The sequence below is a fragment of the Pleurodeles waltl genome, chromosome 5 (genome assembly GCF_031143425.1).
Source record: "Pleurodeles waltl isolate 20211129_DDA chromosome 5, aPleWal1.hap1.20221129, whole genome shotgun sequence".
NCBI classification, from domain to species: domain Eukaryota; kingdom Metazoa; phylum Chordata; class Amphibia; order Caudata; family Salamandridae; genus Pleurodeles; species Pleurodeles waltl.
In genome coordinates, this window is record NC_090444.1 from 624,984,971 (window position 1) to 625,006,442 (window position 21,472).

Sequence of the window (21,472 nt, forward strand, 5' to 3'; positions counted from 1 at the left end):
CTGAGGGGAGTGCCATGTCGACTTACTCGTTTTGTCCTCACTAGCACACACAAGCTGGCAAGCAGTGTGTCTGTGCTGAGTGAGAGGTCTCCAGGGTGGCATAAGACATGCTGCAGCCCTTAGGGACCTTCCTTGGCATCAGGGCCCTTGGTACTAGAAGTACCAGTTACAAGGGACTTATCTGGATGCCAGGGTCTGCCAATTGTGGATACAAAAGTACAGGTTAGGGAAAGAACACTGGTGCTGGGGCCTGGTTAGCAGGCCTCAGCACACTTTCAATTGTAAACATAGCATCAGCAAAGGCAAAAAGTCAGGGGGCAACCATGCCAAGGAGGCATTTCCTTACAAAATGTGATTGTAATATTGTGCGTGCTGAAGTAACATACTCCTGTTTTACTCAAAATAGTGCCTTCCTCATGGTCATCACTTCAATTACTCGACTTAGACATTCCTCGCACTCTGTCCTTCAGTACTGTCAGTTGTTTCACCAAGACAGTATGGCATTACTTAGACACCATTTATAAATTCTAGTGATCATTTTCATTGCTTTAGCAAGATCGTGCTGTGTTTTTCGACCTGGGTCATGTTTCTGGAACAAAGAAGCATTTGTAGTAAAAGTGCTTTGATATTTTACTGTAACTGCACCAAAGAGCTAATACTCTGTCCCAAGCTGGGCTCCCCCACTACCCCAGAGCCACAATGGTCAGATTTCTACCCCCCTGTGCAAAGACTTAGTTCATTGCACCAACACAAATTAGAAACCCAGTTGAACTGCAACCAGTGTGCAACTCTGAGCAATACTGTGCGGCTGGTGTTTTCTGGTCACGATTAGTCCCTTTAGATAGGTTCAGGGCTCACAGCGGAACTCCTTACCCTCTTTCGTTAATGAATGACATACTCAAAATAGCACTAAGAAACAAGGGATTAAACTTTTAAAAAAAATGTATTTTCTAAAACCCAAGTCTAGTGCATAAAGTATGAACGATAATCACACAGAATGTGAAAGTAAATGCAGCAAGAGAAAACAGTATGAACATTCCTACAATGGTTAGCAAGTTCCTAGCATCCTAATTTTAAGCGCTATGTTAAAATTGAGCAGAAACACATTTTACAAGTCTATTAATAGAGTTGTTTAGGTGTTCTCCATCACAGCCCTTGCCCAGGAATGATGAGCTATACCCTGGCTGAGGATCAATTCTGTGTGCTGCTCTCAGAGCCCTGGAGCACCCCAAATGAGGCTAGTTTACTGCAGGACCAGCATGACTTATTACCTGATAGTTCCATCACAAAGCCTCTTCAAACTATGGCCAAATACAGGGATTTTAATTGTACCTGATTTTTTCTATTTTATTTTATGTTAATATGTCATTGACTAAATTACATAAAAGTCCCAACAAGACAAAATAAGTTTAGCAATAAATGCATCATCTCGATTCACATATTGATATTTTAGCCTCCGGTGTAAGCGTCCATATTAACTTGAATGAGCGACCATAACTTAAGCAACAAAGATATGTCAGCCTATATAGAAGGCACACATGATGCTAACATTTATGCACAGAACTAAACTTCACCTTCTCTAATAGAAAGAGGTAAAAGAGTTTGCAGACAAGAGTATGATACAAATAGCATAGAAGAAACTATAAACAATAGGGTTTAAGTAAGCCCGGTTAAAGTGTTCATGACAAAGCCTTTTGGGGGTTGGTGTAATCTAAGGAGAAAAATTGTCAACTGTTATATACTGTGCTTCTCTCTGATACTCATCTGTGTTTGCTTTGTTGGTTGCTGCAGGTGGTTGAATGCAGTGAATCGGAAGAGTTACAAGTCCTGGAGCAAAGGTAAATATGTTTATTTTTCTGTTTTCCTAATGGTTTAGAAAAGTCTTTGTGTTGTGTAAGCTAAAGTTAATCTCTAGGGACAGAAAGATATCAAAGGGCTAAGGAAAGCCTTTAATGGCCTTGGGGACCCCATCTCACAGGGCCGGCTCATTTGAGGTGTCCTTTGAAGCCCACCAAGGGAACACAGCAGTTTCCCTGCCAGTATCAGCACGAGCAGGGAAATTTATATTTGCTCCCGCCTAGTGGGAGTATTTTTTAAAACTCCTGCTTAACAGGTGCAAACGCTAAGTTTGCTCCCATTGGGCGGGCTCTTTGAAAATGCTCCCAACAGCTCACCTATGAGCAGACTTGAGATCTGTTTCATACGTCAACCAATTGCTCCTGGTTTAGATAGCTGCTCTCTGCCGGCGGGAGTGATGCCGGCTCACACAGCATAAAGGGAGCTGGCTGGGGTTCAGGGGCCTGGGAGCTCCCCTTGTGGCTTCTAACAAGTGCTTGGTGGGTACCCACCTATTTTAAAGGTAGAGCCTGGGGGATGGGGGTCCCCGGGGAAAAACAGGCTAGAGGGAGGGGCACTGTGCCGCTCGCCTCCCATTTAAAATATGATGGCTTAAGGTCAGAGTCCACTGTTCTCCCTTTTAATTGCTGCTGAGTATGCATAACCACATTAGTAGAATGCAGAAGTGTTCCTGTCATTATCCAGGCTGATGGACAGTGTGTTTTCGCTACGGTTGCATGTTGAAAAACAATCTGAAATCCTTAATGGAGTTGAATGCATTGTTGATTTCTTGGAGCGCAATCTATTCTATAGTGACTGTCCAAGACAAGTGGGTTCTTTCTTGTCATTTCCTGGGCTGACGGTAGAGTCCACAGTTCTCCCTCTCTGATAGAGATTTCTAGCTGCAGATTCCTTACCATAGGTCCCTAGGCATCAGACTGTATCTGGAAAAATGTTGTGAGCAGTACCGCTGTGTGTCGGTAGGTGGCGCTGTTCGGCTCCATGAGGTTTCATTGGCACCGAAAGTGGCATGTGCAGTGCCTATATAGGCGCCACCCCAGCTTTCTTATGTCATTTATTTTCTTTCCCCACCAGTCAGTGTAGATCTGGAGAAGAGCTACCCCTCAGTCAATTTTTGACTAACATTTTAAAATCTTTTGTTAAAGTCTTTTGGAGATTTTTCTCCTGGTGTGGCATGGATGTCATCTAGGAAGGTGCTTGAAGCCCTGCCCTGCCATGCCTGTCACTGCTTGATATCAGTGACGGACCCACATCTCGTATGCCTTTGGTGCCTCAAGCCCAGTCTGTCGTCCCCCACCTCCAGACCATGGTGGGTCTCATGCACTCGCTAGGTTTCACTATCAACATGTCAAAGTCACCCCTGACTCATTTTCAGATGCTTCCTTTCATCGGAGCTGTTCTGGACACAGCGCAGTTTTGGGCTTATCCTCCCAAATGGCAAGTCATGCCATGATGCATGTTTCAGCCTCTATCCTGGGTTTCATTTAGACTTGGTCCTAACTATAACTACCTACTGGTGACCGCCAGTAGATCATATTATCAAGTGGTGGTCACCACTAGGTAGTTACAGTTACAATCTAGTTTCTATATAAAAAGCGCGTTTTTTTACTTGCAGAAACCTTTGGTGCCACTTGACGAATCTTCACCAAACTTTCCAAAACAATTTGCCAGTTCCATCAGCTAATGCTTGGAAAATTTTGGGGTGATCCGTCTAGGGGACGCCGAGAAAAAAGGGGGGTCCCAAAACACGTTTTCCCCAATCATTTCTCCATTGGGATTTTGAACAGCGATAGCGCAAAAACCACTGCAGTGCTTTTTCTTAAATTGTTTTGGTGTAATTCAGTTCAGTAGTTTTTGAGAAATTAAAGGGAAAACAAATTTATATACCTAGGGACGCGAAGGATTCGCAACCCCTAACGATCTCTTGCTGAGATCTGATTGGCTTATAACACTTCAACAAGGGGAAGCTGTTGAAGAGTTGTCAACAATTTTGGGACTCTGCTTCAGCCGAAACAAAATAATACAAAAGGGCCAGGGTAGGAACACCCTGAACCCTTAACTCTGTTGGTGCTCCCCCAGGGCTAAAAAGCATATTGTTTTATTTTTTATTTTGTGAACAGAGACTGGGTGGGTCCGCAAATCTGCTCATAAATGTTTTACAAATGAAGTGCTTCGTTAGCCTAATGCCCCCGGGTGGGCAGAGTCCGGGGGGCTTAAAAAAAAAAAAAGGTGGGGAGGGGGGGCTCCTGCTTCCCCAGGGACCACCACCTCCCCAGGGTGATCTCTTAATGTGGACTCGCTGCCCCCAGGCAACACGTTATTTGGACCACTCAAAATGTTATAGTTAGGCCCGCATTTTAAACTTACAAAACCATAGAAATTCACCAGTTATAGTTAGTTACCTCAAGTAACTGTAACTCGTGCCCTAAGGTAACTATAACTTGCACCCTTGTCATGCACTGCATATTACTCCACAAATTAAGGCAATCATGTCATCTTTCATAGTATCATTGATCATATGAATGTAATATTTACAATAAACTTTTTGATGAAAAAACTGTGCATGGGGGCGCGGGTTGTAGTTACCTTAGATCACAAGTTATAGTTACTTGAGGTAACTCTAACTATAGCTAGTGAATTTATGTGGTTTTGTACGTTAAAAGTGTGAACCTAACTATAACTTCCCTGTGACCTTTGGTTTTTAAGTGAATTTCTTTGTTTTTTTCAATTCTATTTTGTAACTATAACATCCCTGTAACCATTGTTATTTTTCAGTGAATTTCTATGGTTTATGTATTTGCTGAAAAAAATGGTTAAAGTGTGGTTACAAAGCCTAAAACACCACTGTGATCTATCAGTTATGGTTAGGTAAGCCATTACTCGCCTCCCCCCCACCCCATCATGCACTTCTTACATACATCATTGCTTGTGACATGTTAAGAGACATTATTGACGACTTTTCTAAACATACGTTTACAACAGAATTTACCTCCATTACACTTGACTGATATTCACAAAGGGATTCCTGACAGGCTTAAACCTTTTTATACATGTTTAGATCTCCCCACTTATAAATGCATCCTAAGGGTTGTGACTGAGAGCACTCCACTGTGTGGTTAGTCTTAGGTGTTTGTGATACCCATAAATAGGTCAGCTTGTGGGCATTCACAAACTACTACTGTTTCCCCTCTCCAGTCTGGAAAGGATATTAGTTTTACTTCAGCAAAATGCTGCCATTAATACCCTTTCTGGGATGGAAAGCGAAATGGAGCATCCTCCATTTTAGCGGAGTTTCAGTGCAGGGTTTTTACCACAGGGAAAAATATTTTCCTTGCAGTGAAGACAAAAAGGGGTTTGGCTGCAGAAATATATTCCCCTTGTGGGGAGTTCTCTGCGACAATGAACTCCGTACAGAGATATTGTTTTTCCAATAAAGATGATTTCCCAAGGAATCTGCAAGGAAATCTACATCAGGTGTAGCCTTCTTTGTTAATTCCTTGAGTTTGTGGAAATCTAAACTCTAGCTTAACTAAATGTAGATTTATTATGTTTTTTGGGGGGGTAGAGTGGGGGGTGAGGCCCTCACAGTGTGGAAGAGCTGGGAACAAGCATGAAATATATGCCATGCAGCTCTGCATTTTTAAGTGCCAGTGCACTGTCTTTCTCTACTCAAATGGTGGTATATTTTTCCCACAACTTGGTCAGCTACTAGACTTTATAAACCTGGTGTATCAGTTACTTTAGAAAGTAAACCTTTCGTTTTTCATACATGTATGTATACTTTCTTTTTTGTGTTGTTTGAGATTCTGTTGAAGCAATCTTCTACCTTTGTAAACATCCAAAGTAAAAAAAAAACATGATTTGGGTATGTTTATCTACAACAATATGTTGCATGCCATCCATTGTGGGTCTTCTTCGTGAGTACATTTGTGTTACATGTTCATAGGTTATCAAGATTCATGCTGTTTTTCAGGTTGTTGGAAGAGGTTCTCTGCTATATCAACATTGTCGCAAGTTCTGTGGAAGAAAATGCAGATAAGCCAACGGCGAAGTTCTGGAGGGCCCTGCTCAGCAAATCCTATGAGATGCTAGATAAGGTAGACTTTGTCTTCTACTTCACTTTGTGATATTGCTCAGTTTACTTTATTCACTCTATGAAGACAGACTGGCATTGAATCATTTGGAGAAGTAAATCGTTGGAAGCCCAGCACAGTTTGGTAGAACAGATATTCAATTTAAACTGTACTGTCTAAGTCCTTGCTAGAGATGTGTGTACCAGAAACACGAATAGTGCATTTCAGCAGGAGCAGTGTTATAATACTATTATATACCATACAGCGGTTAAGGTGTGACTAGGATTTTTTTTGTTAACAAGCTGAACAGCATGATAGCTGAGGAACTAGGAAGAAAGGAAGTATGCGTAAACTGGGTTTTGGTTGCAGTAGTCCCCCCACTTTTTGCCTTTTGTTTGATGCATCTTTGACAGACGTTTACTGGCTTCCTGCTAACTGGGTCCCCAGTGCCAGTGTTCCTTCCCGAGAACAAGACTTCTGGGCACTTGATCCCCAAGTGGTCAGGCCTTTAGCACCTCTGTAAGGCCCTCGTGAATGGTGCCACTCTAAGGGACCCAGCACCAAACTCATGACTGCAGTCTGCATGTCTTGGTGCAGCTACAAGTGAAAATACAACAATGTTCACAGCCTGAGAGTCATGTCCTGTAACACTCTGTGCAATATATGTAAGTCACCCCTACAGTAGGTTTTTCAGCCCTAAGGCAGGGTGCCTTATATTACATGTGTTGTCATATCTAAAATAGCAGATTTGCCCCTTGTAAAGAAATGGCTCCCTGTTGCAGTTACCCCCCACTTTTTGCCTGATACTGATGCTGACTTGACTGAGAAGTGTGCTGGGACCCTGCTAACCAGGCCCCAGCACCAGTGTTCCTTCACCTAAAATGTACCATTGTATCCACAATTGGCAGACCCTGGCATCCAGATAAGTCCCTTGTAACTGGTACTTCTAGTACCAAGGGCCCTGATGCCAAGGAAGGTCTCTAAGGGCTGCAGCATGTCTTATGCCACCCTGGAGACCTCTCACTCAACACAGACACACTGCTTGCCAGCTTGTGTGTGCTAGTGAGGACAAAACGAGTAAGTCGACATGGCACTCCCCTCAGGGTGCCATGCCAGCCTCTCACTGCCTATGCAGTATAGATAAGACACCCCTCTAGCAGGCCTTACAGCCCTAAGGCAGGGTGCACTATACCATAGGTGAGGGCACCAGTGCATGAGCATGGTACCCCTACAGTGTCTAAACAAAACCTTAGACATTGTAAGTGCAGGGTAGCCATAAGAGTATATGGTCTGGGAGTCTGTCAAACACGAACTCCACAGCACCATAATGGCTACACTGAAAACTGGGAAGTTTGGTATCAAACTTCTCAGCACAATAAATGCACACTGATGCCAGTGTACATTTTATTGTAAAATACACCACAGAGGGCACCTTAGAGGTGCCCCCTGAAACTTAACCGACTATCTGTGTAGGCTGACTAGTTTTAGCAGCCTGCCACAAACCGAGACATGTTGCTGGCCCCATGGGGAGAGTGCCTTTGTCACTCTGAGGCCAGTAACAAAGCCTGCACTGGGTGGAGATGCTAACACCTCTCCCAGGCAGGAATTGTCACACCTGGCGGTGAGCCTCAAAGGCTCACCTCCTTTGTGCCAACCCAGCAGGACACTCCAGCTAGTGGAGTTGCCCGCCCCCTCCGGCCAGGCCCCACTTTTGGCGGCAAGGCCGGAGAAAATAATGAGAAAAACAAGGAGGAGTCACTGGCCAGTCAGGACCGCCCCTAAGGTGTCCTGAGCTGAGGTGACTCTGACTTTTAGAAATCCTCCATCTTGCAGATGGAGGATTCCCCCAATAGGGTTAGGATTGTGACCCCCTCCCCTTGGGAGGAGGCACAAAGAGGGTGTACCCACCCTCAGGGCTAGTAGCCATTGGCTACTAACCCCCCAGACCTAAACACGCCCTTAAATTTAGTATTTAAGGGCTACCCTGAACCCTAGAAAATTAGATTCCTGCAACTACAAGAAGAAGGACTGCCCAGCTGAAAACCCCTGCAGCGGAAGACCAGAAGACGACAACTGCCTTGGCTCCAGAAACTCACCGGCCTGTCTCCTGCCTTCCAAAGATCCTGCTCCAGCGACGCCTTCCAAAGGGACCAGCGACCTCGACATCCTCTGAGGACTGCCCCTGCTTCGAAAAGACAAGAAACTCCCGAGGACAGCGGACCTGCTCCAAGAAAAGCTGCAACTTTGTTTCCAGCAGCTTTAAAGAACCCTGCAAGCTCCCCGCAAGAAGCGTGAGACTTGCAACACTGCACCCGGCGACCCCGACTCGGCTGGTGGCGATCCAACACCTCAGGAGGGACCCCAGGACTACTCTGATACTGTGAGTACCAAAACCTGTCCCCCCTGAGCCCCCACAGCGCCGCCTGCAGAGGGAAACCCGAGGCTTCCCCTGACCGCGACTCTTTGAACCTAAAGTCCCGACGCCTGGGAGAGACCCTGCACCCGCAGCCCCCAGGACCTGAAGGACCGGACTTTCACTGGAGAAGTGACCCCCAGGAGTCCCTCTCCCTTGCCCAAGTGGAGGTTTCCCCGAGGAATCCCCCCCTTGCCTGCCTGCAGCGCTGAAGAGATCCCGAGATCTCTCATAGACTAACATTGCGAACCCGACGCTTGTTTCTACACTGCACCCGGCCGCCCCCGTGCTGCTGAGGGTGAGATTTCCGTGTGGGCTTGTGTCCCCCCCGGTGCCCTACAAAACCCCTCTGGTCTGCCCTCCGAAGACGCGGGTACTTACCTGCAAGCAGACCGGAACCGGGGCACCCCCTTCTCTCCATTCTAGCCTATGTGTTTTGGGCACCACTTTGAACTCTGCACCTGACCGGCCCTGAGCTGCTGGTGTGGTGACTTTGGGGTTGCCCTGAACCCCCAACGGTGGGCTACCTTGGACCAAGAACTAAGCCCTGTAAGTGTCTTACTTACCTGGTTAACCTAACAAATACTTACCTCCCCTAGGAACTGTGAAAATTGCACTAAGTGTCCACTTTTAAAACAGCTATTTGTGAATAACTTGAAAAGTATACATGCAATTTTGATGATTTGAAGTTCCTAAAGTACTTACATGCAATACCTTTCGAATGAGATATTACATGTAGAATTTGAACCTGTGGTTCTTAAAATAAACTAAGAAAAGATATTTTTCTATATAAAAACCTATTGGCTGGATTTGTCTCTGAGTGTGTGTACCTCATTTATTGTCTATGTGTATGTACAACAAATGCTTAACACTACTCCTTGGATAAGCCTACTGCTCGACCACACTACCACAAAATAGAGCATTAGTATTATCTATTTTTTACCACTATTTTACCTCTAAGGGGAACCCTTGGACTCTGTGCATGCTATTCCTTACTTTGAAATAGCACATACAGAGCCAACTTCCTACATTGGTGGATCAGCGGTGGGGTACAAGACTTTGCATTTGCTGGACTACTCAGCCAATACCTGATCACACGACAAATTCCAAAATTGTCATTAGAAATTGATTTTTGCAATTTGAAAAGTTTTCTAAATTCTTAAAAGACCTGCTAGGGCCTTGTGTTAGATCCTGTTTAGCATTTCTTTTAGAGTTTAAAAGTTTGTAAAAGTTTGAATTAGATTCTAGAACCAGTTGTAGATTCTTAAAAAGTATTCCAACTTTTAGAAGCAAAATGTCTAGCACAGATGTGACTGTGGTGGAACTCGACACCACACCTTACCTCCATCTTAAGATGAGGGAGCTAAGGTCACTCGGTAAAATAAAGAAAATAACAATGGGCCCCAAACCTACCAAAATACAGCTCCAGGAGCTTTTGGCAGAGTTTGAAAAGGCCAACCCCTCTGAGGGTGGCAACTCAGAGGAAGAGGATAGTGACTTGGAGGAAAATTCCCCCCTACCAGTCCTATCTAGGGAGAACAGGGTCCCTCAAACCCTGACTCCAAAAATAATAGTCAGAGATGCTGGTTTCCTCACAGGAGAGACCAACACCTCTGAAATCACTGAGGATAACTCCAGTGAAGATGACCCCCTGTTAGCCAGGATGGTCAAAAGATTGGCTTTGGAAAAGCAGCTCCTAGCCATAGAAAGGGAAAGAAAAGAGATGGGCCTAGGTCCCATCGATGGTGGCAGCAACTTAAATAGGGTCAGAGATTCTCCTGACATCCTAAAAATCCCCAAAGGGATTGTAACAAAATATGAAGATGGTGATGACATCACCAAATGGTTCACAGCTTTTGAGAGGGCTTGTGTAACCAGAAAAGTAAACAGATCTCACTGGGGTGCTCTCCTTTGGGAAATGTTCACTGGAAAGTGTAGGGATAGACTCCTCACACTCTCTGGAAAAGATGCAGAATCTTATGACCTCATGAAGGGTACCCTGATTGAGGGCTTTGGATTCTCCACTGAGGAGTATAGAATTAGATTCAGGGGGGCTCAAAAATCCTCGAGCCAGACCTGGGTTGATTTTGTAGACTACTCAGTAAAAACACTAGATGGTTGGTTAACTGGAAATGAAGTGTGTGACTATGTTGGGCTTTATAATTTGTTTATGAAAGAACACATTTTAAGTAACTGCTTCAATGAAAAGTTGCATCAGTATCTGGTAGACCTAGGTCCAATTTCTCCCCAAGAATTGGGAAAGAAGGCAGACCACTGGGTCAAGACTAGGGTAACCAAAACTTCCACTGGGGGTGACCAAAAGAAAGGGGTTACAAAAACTCCCCAGGAGAAAGTGGGTAACACTAGAAACAAAGAAAAAGAGTCCTCTGTAGGCCCCCAAAAACCAGAACAGGTGGGTGGGCCCCAAGACACAACCCAAAACAAAGGTGGGTACTAGGGTAAGAACTGGGATGCCACTAAGGCATGGTGCCACAACTGTAAACAGTCTGGGCACCACACCAAGGACACTTCTTGTCCCAAAAACAAACCCCAGAACAAAATTCCTGGGGTAACCAGTGTAGCCATGGGAGATGACTCCTCAGATGAGGAGGTCTTCCTAGCCTTCAACTGGAAACAGGGCCCAACAGGTGAGTTGGAGATTCCAGAGGGAAGTAGACACTTCCACCACCTACTGGTGAATGGAATCCCAACCACTGCCCTGAGAGACACTTGTGCCAGTCACACTATTGTGCATGACAGGCTGGTGCTCTCAAACCAGTACATCCCAGGGGAGACTGCCAGGGTAAGAGTTAGCCTAGACAGGGTCACTAAGAGGCCTGTGGCTTTAGTGCCCATAGAAGTGGGTGGCACTCTTAGCTGGAGAAGGGTAGTAGTCAGTACAGACCTCCCCCTTGATTGTCTCCTTGGAAATGACTACCCAGAGGTTAGTCAGAGCCCAAGAGAGGAACTGGTCCAGTGCCAGTCCTCCCCCAAGGATTCTGGAAGTCCTGCCTCTGCAGTAAATGCAAGCAGGCCCCAGAAGAAGAAGAAAAGAAAACAGAGTAGGAAGGGTGGACAACCTTTAGCCAAGGTTACAGCAAGCCAAGGAGATTCTGCTCCAGTAGGGGAGAACTCCAAAAATGGCCCTGATAAAGTCCAACCTGACCCACAAGAAGTCCTGGCTAGTCAGGCAACTGTTAAACCTGAGTGGGTGGCTCCTCAGCTAACAGAAGAAAGAGTGGAAGAAGGGTGTTTACTACAAGATGTGGTAACCCCCCACTCCAATACAGCAGACAGGCAACCTGAACCCAAAGAAGCCTGTAACTTAGCCCCTTCCCTTGTAGGTGAAGAGCTAAAGGTGTGGTTCTGGGCACTGACAGCTGTCAGTGGCCTCTGCTGGGTGTTAGCCTTTATGGCTGCACTATCCTTGGCCTGGTGGTCTGACCCCATGCCAAATAACAAGTTAGGCCCCCTGACCCTGTTGGTCATGGTGGGGTTACTCCAGCTCTGGGTAACCTCTTTGGGTAAGCTAGGGGTGACCCTGGCTAAGATAAGATTAGCAGAGGTGGATACCTCTGACCCCAAAATAGAGAGAATGGGTGAAGACATAACAAGCACAGACAAGAGGCAGTTCAGACTAGGTCCTATCACTGTGGAAGTGGGTCAGTTCCCCCGAGGGAATGACCTGAACAGGAGGATGTAAGGCAGAGTAGGCCCTGCAACAAACCAGCCATTTCCTCTACTCTTCCTCGCCTGACAGACTAGGAAGACTCTTCCAGCGTTGGCTGAGTCTCCTGGCCTGTGGGCTGGGGGGGGCTTGTGTAAAGAAATGGCTCCCTGTTGCAGTTACCCCCCACTTTTTGCCTGATACTGATGCTGACTTGACTGAGAAGTGTGCTGGGACCCTGCTAACCAGGCCCCAGCACCAGTGTTCCTTCACCTAAAATGTACCATTGTATCCACAATTGGCAGACCCTGGCATCCAGATAAGTCCCTTGTAACTGGTACTTCTAGTACCAAGGGCCCTGATGCCAAGGAAGGTCTCTAAGGGCTGCAGCATGTCTTATGCCACCCTGGAGACCTCTCACTCAACACAGACACACTGCTTGCCAGCTTGTGTGTGCTAGTGAGGACAAAACGAGTAAGTCGACATGGCACTCCCCTCAGGGTGCCATGCCAGCCTCTCACTGCCTATGCAGTATAGGTAAGACACCCCTCTAGCAGGCCTTACAGCCCTAAGGCAGGGTGCACTATACCATAGGTGAGGGCACCAGTGCATGAGCATGGTACCCCTACAGTGTCTAAACAAAACCTTAGACATTGTAAGTGCAGGGTAGCCATAAGAGTATATGGTCTGGGAGTCTGTCAAACACGAACTCCACAGCACCATAATGGCTACACTGAAAACTGGGAAGTTTGGTATCAAACTTCTCAGCACAATAAATGCACACTGATGCCAGTGTACATTTTATTGTAAAATACACCACAGAGGGCACCTTAGAGGTGCCCCCTGAAACTTAACCGACTATCTGTGTAGGCTGACTAGTTTTAGCAGCCTGCCACAAACCGAGACATGTTGCTGGCCCCATGGGGAGAGTGCCTTTGTCACTCTGAGGCCAGTAACAAAGCCTGCACTGGGTGGAGATGCTAACACCTCTCCCAGGCAGGAATTGTCACACCTGGCGGTGAGCCTCAAAGGCTCACCTCCTTTGTGCCAACCCAGCAGGACACTCCAGCTAGTGGAGTTGCCCGCCCCCTCCGGCCAGGCCCCACTTTTGGCGGCAAGGCCGGAGAAAATAATGAGAAAAACAAGGAGGAGTCACTGGCCAGTCAGGACCGCCCCTAAGGTGTCCTGAGCTGAGGTGACTCTGACTTTTAGAAATCCTCCATCTTGCAGATGGAGGATTCCCCCAATAGGGTTAGGATTGTGACCCCCTCCCCTTGGGAGGAGGCACAAAGAGGGTGTACCCACCCTCAGGGCTAGTAGCCATTGGCTACTAACCCCCCAGACCTAAACACGCCCTTAAATTTAGTATTTAAGGGCTACCCTGAACCCTAGAAAATTAGATTCCTGCAACTACAAGAAGAAGGACTGCCCAGCTGAAAACCCCTGCAGCGGAAGACCAGAAGACGACAACTGCCTTGGCTCCAGAAACTCACCGGCCTGTCTCCTGCCTTCCAAAGATCCTGCTCCAGCGACGCCTTCCAAAGGGACCAGCGACCTCGACATCCTCTGAGGACTGCCCCTGCTTCGAAAAGACAAGAAACTCCAGAGGACAGCGGACCTGCTCCAAGAAAAGCTGCAACTTTGTTTCCAGCAGCTTTAAAGAACCCTGCAAGCTCCCCGCAAGAAGCGTGAGACTTGCAACACTGCACCCGGCGACCCCGACTCGGCTGGTGGCGATCCAACACCTCAGGAGGGACCCCAGGACTACTCTGATACTGTGAGTACCAAAACCTGTCCCCCCTGAGCCCCCACAGCGCCGCCTGCAGAGGGAAACCCGAGGCTTCCCCTGACCGCGACTCTTTGAACCTAAAGTCCCGACGCCTGGGAGAGACCCTGCACCCGCAGCCCCCAGGACCTGAAGGACCGGACTTTCACTGGAGAAGTGACCCCCAGGAGTCCCTCTCCCTTGCCCAAGTGGAGGTTTCCCCGAGGAATCCCCCCCTTGCCTGCCTGCAGCGCTGAAGAGATCCCGAGATCTCTCATAGACTAACATTGCGAACCCGACGCTTGTTTCTACACTGCACCCGGCCGCCCCCGTGCTGCTGAGGGTGAGATTTCCGTGTGGGCTTGTGTCCCCCCCGGTGCCCTACAAAACCCCTCTGGTCTGCCCTCCGAAGACGCGGGTACTTACCTGCAAGCAGACCGGAACCGGGGCACCCCCTTCTCTCCATTCTAGCCTATGTGTTTTGGGCACCACTTTGAACTCTGCACCTGACCGGCCCTGAGCTGCTGGTGTGGTGACTTTGGGGTTGCCCTGAACCCCCAACGGTGGGCTACCTTGGACCAAGAACTAAGCCCTGTAAGTGTCTTACTTACCTGGTTAACCTAACAAATACTTACCTCCCCTAGGAACTGTGAAAATTGCACTAAGTGTCCACTTTTAAAACAGCTATTTGTGAATAACTTGAAAAGTATACATGCAATTTTGATGATTTGAAGTTCCTAAAGTACTTACCTGCAATACCTTTCGAATGAGATATTACATGTAGAATTTGAACCTGTGGTTCTTAAAATAAACTAAGAAAAGATATTTTTCTATATAAAAACCTATTGGCTGGATTTGTCTCTGAGTGTGTGTACCTCATTTATTGTCTATGTGTATGTACAACAAATGCTTAACACTACTCCTTGGATAAGCCTACTGCTCGACCACACTACCACAAAATAGAGCATTAGTATTATCTATTTTTTACCACTATTTTACCTCTAAGGGGAACCCTTAGAGTCTTGGACTCTGTGCATGCTATTCCTTACTTTGAAATAGCACATACAGAGCCAACTTCCTACACCCCTGCTTTGTCTTTGTAGACTCTTAGACATAGTAAGTGATCAGGGAAGCCATTTTAAGTGCATGTGCTGGACACTGGTCAATAAGAGTTCCACAGCTACATGATGGCTTCACTGAAAATAGGGATGTTTGGTATCAAACTTCTCATATTAATAAACCCTCACTGATTCCAGTGATGAATTTATTAACAAATGTACCCAGAGGGCACGTCAGAGGTCCCCTCTGACAAACCTACCATCTACCCTTGTGCTGGCTGACGAGCCTGCCACCAACAGACATTTTTCTGACCCCTCAAGATTGAGAGATAATGCTCTTGGGCAGTCAGGAACAAAGCCTGCTGTGGCAGGGGTGTTAACATACACCTCCCGACAGAATGGCCTGCAATTCTACATTCCAAGGCACGGGACTTCAAAGAGGCCCACCACCCGTGGCATGCAGATCTCGCTTCCCTTAGAAGGGAGATGCCGACCCCAATATCCTAAGGCCCATTTAGCACCTAAGAGGTGGGAAAATTAATAGTCAGAAAGGCATGTCTGCTCTAAGGTCAGTTCCACCCTTAAGGTGAGCTGCCCAATGTGGACACAAAATTTATAAGTCTGCCAACTTGGAACTCTGAGACAGAGATAAACCCACTTCCCACATGAAGTGTTCATATAGGAGGTATAGTGACCCCGAGGGGTAATTATCCCATTGGCTGCTACCCTTCACACCACTAACGCCCCTAAATCCGGTAGGTAAGGGAGCCCCTGCAACCATGAAATCAGATTCCTTCTGACCTGCAAAGAAGTACACTCGAGCCCCAAAAACAAAGACTGAGGAAGAAGCTCTGCCGACCTGTCTGCTGTTCCAGCCAAATTGCTCCAAAGTCGTCTCATCCTGCAAGCTGTCATGCCTCCAAAAGTCTGGGAGGACTGCCTGCCTTCATCAAAGACCCAGGAACTCCCGTGGAGCAGTGGAGCTGCTACCCTGCATCCTTCATGTACCCCAAGAGACCTGAGAGGACTCTGAACTGCCAAAACCCAACACCTGAAAGCACAACTTCAGTCGTATCGCCTAGCACGAGCTGAAGTGGGCCAGCGTGGTCCCCAGTTCCTCCAGAGACAAAGCCCATCTTGAACTTGTCCACTGTGGACTCACCACTGCTGCCTGCAGGCCCCCTTGACCGAGAGTGTTCCCAGTGATGAAAATCTGACACCTCTGCACCCGTTCCCCCTGTCCCGTGGAGAAGAGGACTGAAGTTGTTCCGAGCATTGTGAGATCTGAGCCCATGTGCTGGTTAAGCCCAACTGGCCTCCAAGTCTAAACCTGCAGCCTCTTTTAACTGGACCGATTCCCTTTGACTAACATCGGGCACCTGAAAAGCATGTCTGCACCTGGCCGCCCCAGTGCCGCCCGAGGTGTCCTGTTGTTGCTGCCTTGAACCTTGCCCCACACTTACCTTAAGTCCAGGAGATTTGCCCTATAGTCGCTGTCAAGTGCCCGAATGCAGTACGTTTTTCCCCCATAGGATAAGTTTGGGCATCCAACACTAAAAAACACTTCTGCACCCGGCTCTCCCAATGCTGCACGAGGTGATCTGTTGGTGCTGCCTTGGATCTTGTCCCATACTTACCTTAAGTCCTGGCGATTGGTCCCGTAATTCAGTGTCCCACATCCGTATGCAGTATTTGTTTTTCCTCCATAGGATAACATTGCCGCCTCTGAAAAATGCCCTGTCGACTTTTAAAACCTGAAAGTATTTCTCTTGCAAAATACTTACCTGATCGTATTGATTCTCGTGCTTAAGTATCTATAGAGGTACTTGTTATTTTTATAAATTGGTGTGGATCTCTTTAAGTCGTGTGCATCAATTTTTGACTGGGTGTTTATTTGCTGATGTCAACACTTCTGTCTGAAAAGCCTAAGGCTGCTTGACCATACTACCCCCTAAAAAAACGGACCTTGGGATTGCTAGAGCAAGCCCTGTCCACTGGTATGGGGACCCCCTTGGCTGTTTGCATGGTATACTCATTTTGGTATACCATATAAAGAGCCAGCTTCCTACAGTATGGGAATCTCAAGGTACAAGGACTCTTTTCTGTCTGATCTTAAACTGCTAGTATGTGTGTAATGATATCTTAACTAACTGATTTAAATTGAAATGCACTGTGATAGCCAGAAAGATCTGTTCCAGGCAGTCAGAAATTGCTCCTTCTCAATTAGCTAAAAAGGGTCAGACTAAAATGATACTGATAGCCAAGGACGGAGCCTTAGTGTAGCCAATGTGTTGATGCAGTGAGAAAAATTGACTCGGATGAACTACACTTTTATTATACAAAATGAAGTGGTACAACAGAGGTGTATTTTTACAGCGATTCCTAAATCATTGAAATATTAAACGGGTCCCTGTGAAATGTGGGTTTCATTGTCACACTAACAGTCCAAAAGCAGTTAGCAGAGTTTTCCACTCAACAGTCTATTCATGAATGATAATTAAAACCTGAACCTTCTAATTCAGCCAGGGCTCATTGTTAACTGTGCCTTGTGAAGAACAGTGTCAACAAATAGATTATAGATTGGTGACATTGAATAATGGTAATGTGTTTGATAGAGAGGCTCTAAGTGACATCAAATAGGTAGCAAGAGTGAAGCTTGAGTTGTATGTTGGTCACTCAGAACCCCGAGGTGAAAGATATTGTCATTATTCACTTTATATCTATCTATAATTTCAGGTTGTGTATAGCCCCTGACATCTTCTACCCCTGATTTCAACTCTACACACGGGCAAAGAAGTGAAAGGGGAGCCGTACATAACACGGCCTCTCCTCCCTGTCCCAAATGTAAAAATATATTTTTTAAATGTCTGGCCACCTGCCAAACACCGCCACCAAACATGTACCTTCCCTCCTGTTTTCCCAGAGCTGTGCTCTCTGCATTCCAATAGAGTAGAGCAAACAGTACACTGACAGGCTGTCAGAGTGTGGAATTTCTTCGACATAGCAACAGCACAAAACATCTTTTGTTTCCTCTAGTGCAAAATCATATAGCAGTGAATATATGGTATTCACGCCAGTGGCTCTTGCTGAGAGCCAGATGTACCTTCTGTGGATAGCTCCGTGATGAAGCTGAACAGCAGAGTCCTGTAATAGATTTATTGTTTTCTATAAACCGTTCCCTGTTTAAAAAAAAAGTTATATAAAAAAATACTTAATGGATAATGTGTAATGTTACCCATTATGTATTGGCATGGCATGGATTAAACAATACATGCAGATCGCAAAGTGTAATTCGCTTTTTATTATCCTTGTTGAGAGAGACATGTTCCACTTGAGGATTCGACTCTCATGAGTGATGGCACTGCTACCCATGCAATAACAACAATGTGGTGGATAGAATGCTTGAATTAATCTCAGTCACTGGCAAACGCCTGGGCCTCATTTGAATTTATATTTTTTTTGTCCACCATGCAACTTTAGTCAAAGGTTCACCTTTTATAAATCAGTACCGACAATGCTCCTCATGAGAACAGTCTATCCCAATTGACTGCTTCTCCAGAAGGGATCATAAGCAACCCCACAGCAGTTTCACCCTGCTTGGGACTTGTCAGTATGATGCTACTTTAGTACTATGGCACAGTGAGCATTGGACCCACAGCCAACTTGCTTCAGGCACACAGCCCCTGCTGCGCATAGATTTAACCCAGATCTATGACTGGGTGTGAGTGTTTGCATTGTTCAGCACTCCTTCCATCATCCTTTTGTATGGCTAAAGTTGCCCTAAGTAGGAAGGATATGCACAGACATGGGTCCCTTGCTCACTGTGCCACTGGATTCAAGCTAGCCTGGCTGATGAAGGGTGAAACCCTGAAATCGGTCCCAGGATGCTTGTTTCCGGTCCAGGGAGGACCTGGCTTGACAGTTCGGGCTGGACTGTTCCCATGAGGAACAGGGTTAAGACTGATTTGCATATGGTTGGGTCTAAACTGGGGTGGCATAGTGAGCAAAAGAACGATGGTGTTTGCATTGTTCAGCCCTCTGTTCATCATCCTTTTGTATCACATAGGGGATGGCCCACAGAGTTTGGCCTTAGGCAAGGCCATGTGTAGTTTTTTGGATTTGGGGATCCTGGTTTGGTATCACAAACCTAGTGTAAGCTCGGTATCCAGGTACCACAAACCCAAGGCAAGCTTCTCTGTTCCATGTCTCTCCTTCTGGGAGCTCACTGATCTTGTGCTGTGAGATCCTTTTCAGGATTAACAGTGCCCTGACACATGCAATGGCACCTATCTTATTACAGCTGCTATTTTAGGTGTCAGCTTATTTCGAATCCCGGAATTGACTCGCTGCACTTGGATTAGACAGCTTTGGAACAGCTGATCCAAAAGGGATGACAGGCAAAAAAACGCCCAATCACCCATTCATATTCATTTATGTTTTTAACTTTGTGTTAGTGAATTCCCATGGATGAGCTCTGCAAATCCTCAGCAATTAAAACGACGAAGTGATACAAAAGTGTTACATATTTAAAGCCTATTCTGCTGCTCTTCAAACATATTTCAAAACCTACCAAACAGATTTACAGCCAACAAACAAAAGCACATTTTCTAAGGTTCTACTTTGATGCCAGGTGTAGTAGGCTAGCTATCTGTGTAGTGTACCGAATGTAAGGGGACACTGTTGTAGGAAAGTGCCCCTTTTTGACATGGTCACCCCCCACTTTTTGCCTGGTATTCTATGCAATTTTGACGGAAAGTGCACTGGCTTCCTGCTAACTGGGTCCCCAGTGCCAGATCTCTTTTCCTAAAACTATGGAATTGTGCCCTAATTGGTAATACCTTTGGCCCCCTGTAAATCCCTTGTAAATGGTACCAAGGGCATGGGCACCAAAGAGGGCCCCCATGGGCTGCAGCATGTATTGTGCCACCCTCAGGGACCCCTCACCTAGCACATGCAGGCTGCATGTCTTGGTACACTAAAAGTAAAACGCGACATGGCACACAGCCTGTGTGGCGTGTCCCCTAACATTGCTTACAATATATGTAAGTCACCCCTACAGCAGTCCATACAGCCCTAAGTCAGGGTGCATTATCCCTACAACCATGGTCTAAATTAAAACTAGCTAATTGGGAACATGCCTTGGGTGAATCTGTTCCAATTTCAACTGAGGCCAAAGGGGTTGTGAAGTCCTACTCTGAATTAAAATACGGGATTAATAGAGCCCAGGACAGTGTTATCCTGTTAAAAATGTACAAGGTTACAACAACACATCAGAAATTGCCCTGGTTCTCTCAAGAATTGGTACAACTTAAGAAAGAATGTAAGAAACTTGAAATAAAGTGGAGAGTTAACTACGATGTAGTTGAATAACCGAAGTATAAGGCAGCACTAAAAAAAATATCAGCATGCTATCTGGAGAGTACGGGTGAATGATTTTGCAAGTAGGATCCATGAATCATCTAACTTCTGAAAAGAGATTTACAGTATTGTGAACCTCTTCTTGAAACCAAAACTTGCGGATGTGGTTCCACACCCCTCAAAGCAGTGCTGCAAATCATTAGCAGAACACTACCTTTTGGAAAAGTAAGAAACATGTATGATTCGCTATCTCAGGGTTTGAAAATCAAGACTGAAGAAAAGGTAAGAATTAACAACACTAATTTAGTTTTTCATCCCTTCTCCCATTTGAGAAAAGAGGAAGTACTAGAAGCAGCTACCTTGGTCAAATTGGGCTCCCCTCTTGATCCTGCCCCAATTAATATTCTCCTGAAAGGAAGACAGGTCATGCTCTCTGCCTTGACAAAGCAGTATAATCTGTCTCTGTAAACCTGCTGCGTCCCGGAGGAGTGGAAACATGCAGTCACTTGCCCTCTATTTAAGAAACCCATGCTGGACCCTGAAGTGGTTAATATTTATAGGCTAATCTCTTTATTCCCTGGTCTGAGTAAAAAAAAAAAGAGAGAAAATAATAAAGAGGAACCTCTTGGAGTATCTAGAACACAACAGCGTTCTTCACCATACACAAACAGGTTTTCATGCTTGTTTTAGCACAGAAACTGCTCTTCTAAGAGCCACGAGAGACCTTAAGATGATCTTGGACCATACTAGATCAGCGGGGCTGATTCTTCTTGATCTAAGCGCTGCTTTCGACACAGTATCCCATCCCATGCAAGTGTGCCAATTGAAAGAAATCGGTGTTGCAGAAAAGGCATGTTAATGGTTTGCCTCCTTCCTGAACAAACAAAGCTTTCAAGTCAGTGAGGGCTCTTTTTATTCTACTCGCCATCAGTTGAATTGTGGGTTTCCGCAGATATCATCTTTGAGCCCACTCTCTTCATATACATATACATATATCAGCTGTCTGACATTATTTGCTCAGCTGGCTTCTAAGTGGTGTCCTATGCTGACAATACACAGCTGACTGTCTCGTTGTCACCTGGTAGTGACTCCACTTTCATGGGGCTGAATTGTTTCCTAGAAAAGATGGCCAGATGGATGGTGACTAGTTGTTTAAAACTCAACGGTGAAAAAAAAAGAAAAAACAGAGTTTCTGGTGGTGGGGAACACTCCATCACTCAGAGGAGAGATGCCAACACCCCTTGGCCCTTTTGGCACCTAGACAGGTGGGAAACTTAGTAT

At 46.0% G+C, this 21,472-nt stretch overlaps 1 protein-coding gene across 1 annotated transcript in view; it reads left to right on the top strand.

Annotated features, from left to right (window-relative positions):
- Window positions 1-21,472, top strand: part of HEATR1 (HEAT repeat containing 1) — a 710,058-nt gene that overhangs the window by 546,956 nt on the left and 141,630 nt on the right. The window contains exons 33-34 of the mRNA XM_069234483.1: window positions 1,792-1,838; window positions 5,831-5,954. Coding sequence (XP_069090584.1) covers window positions 1,792-1,838; window positions 5,831-5,954 — 171 coding nt within the window. The remainder of the gene's footprint in view (window positions 1-1,791; window positions 1,839-5,830; window positions 5,955-21,472) is intronic.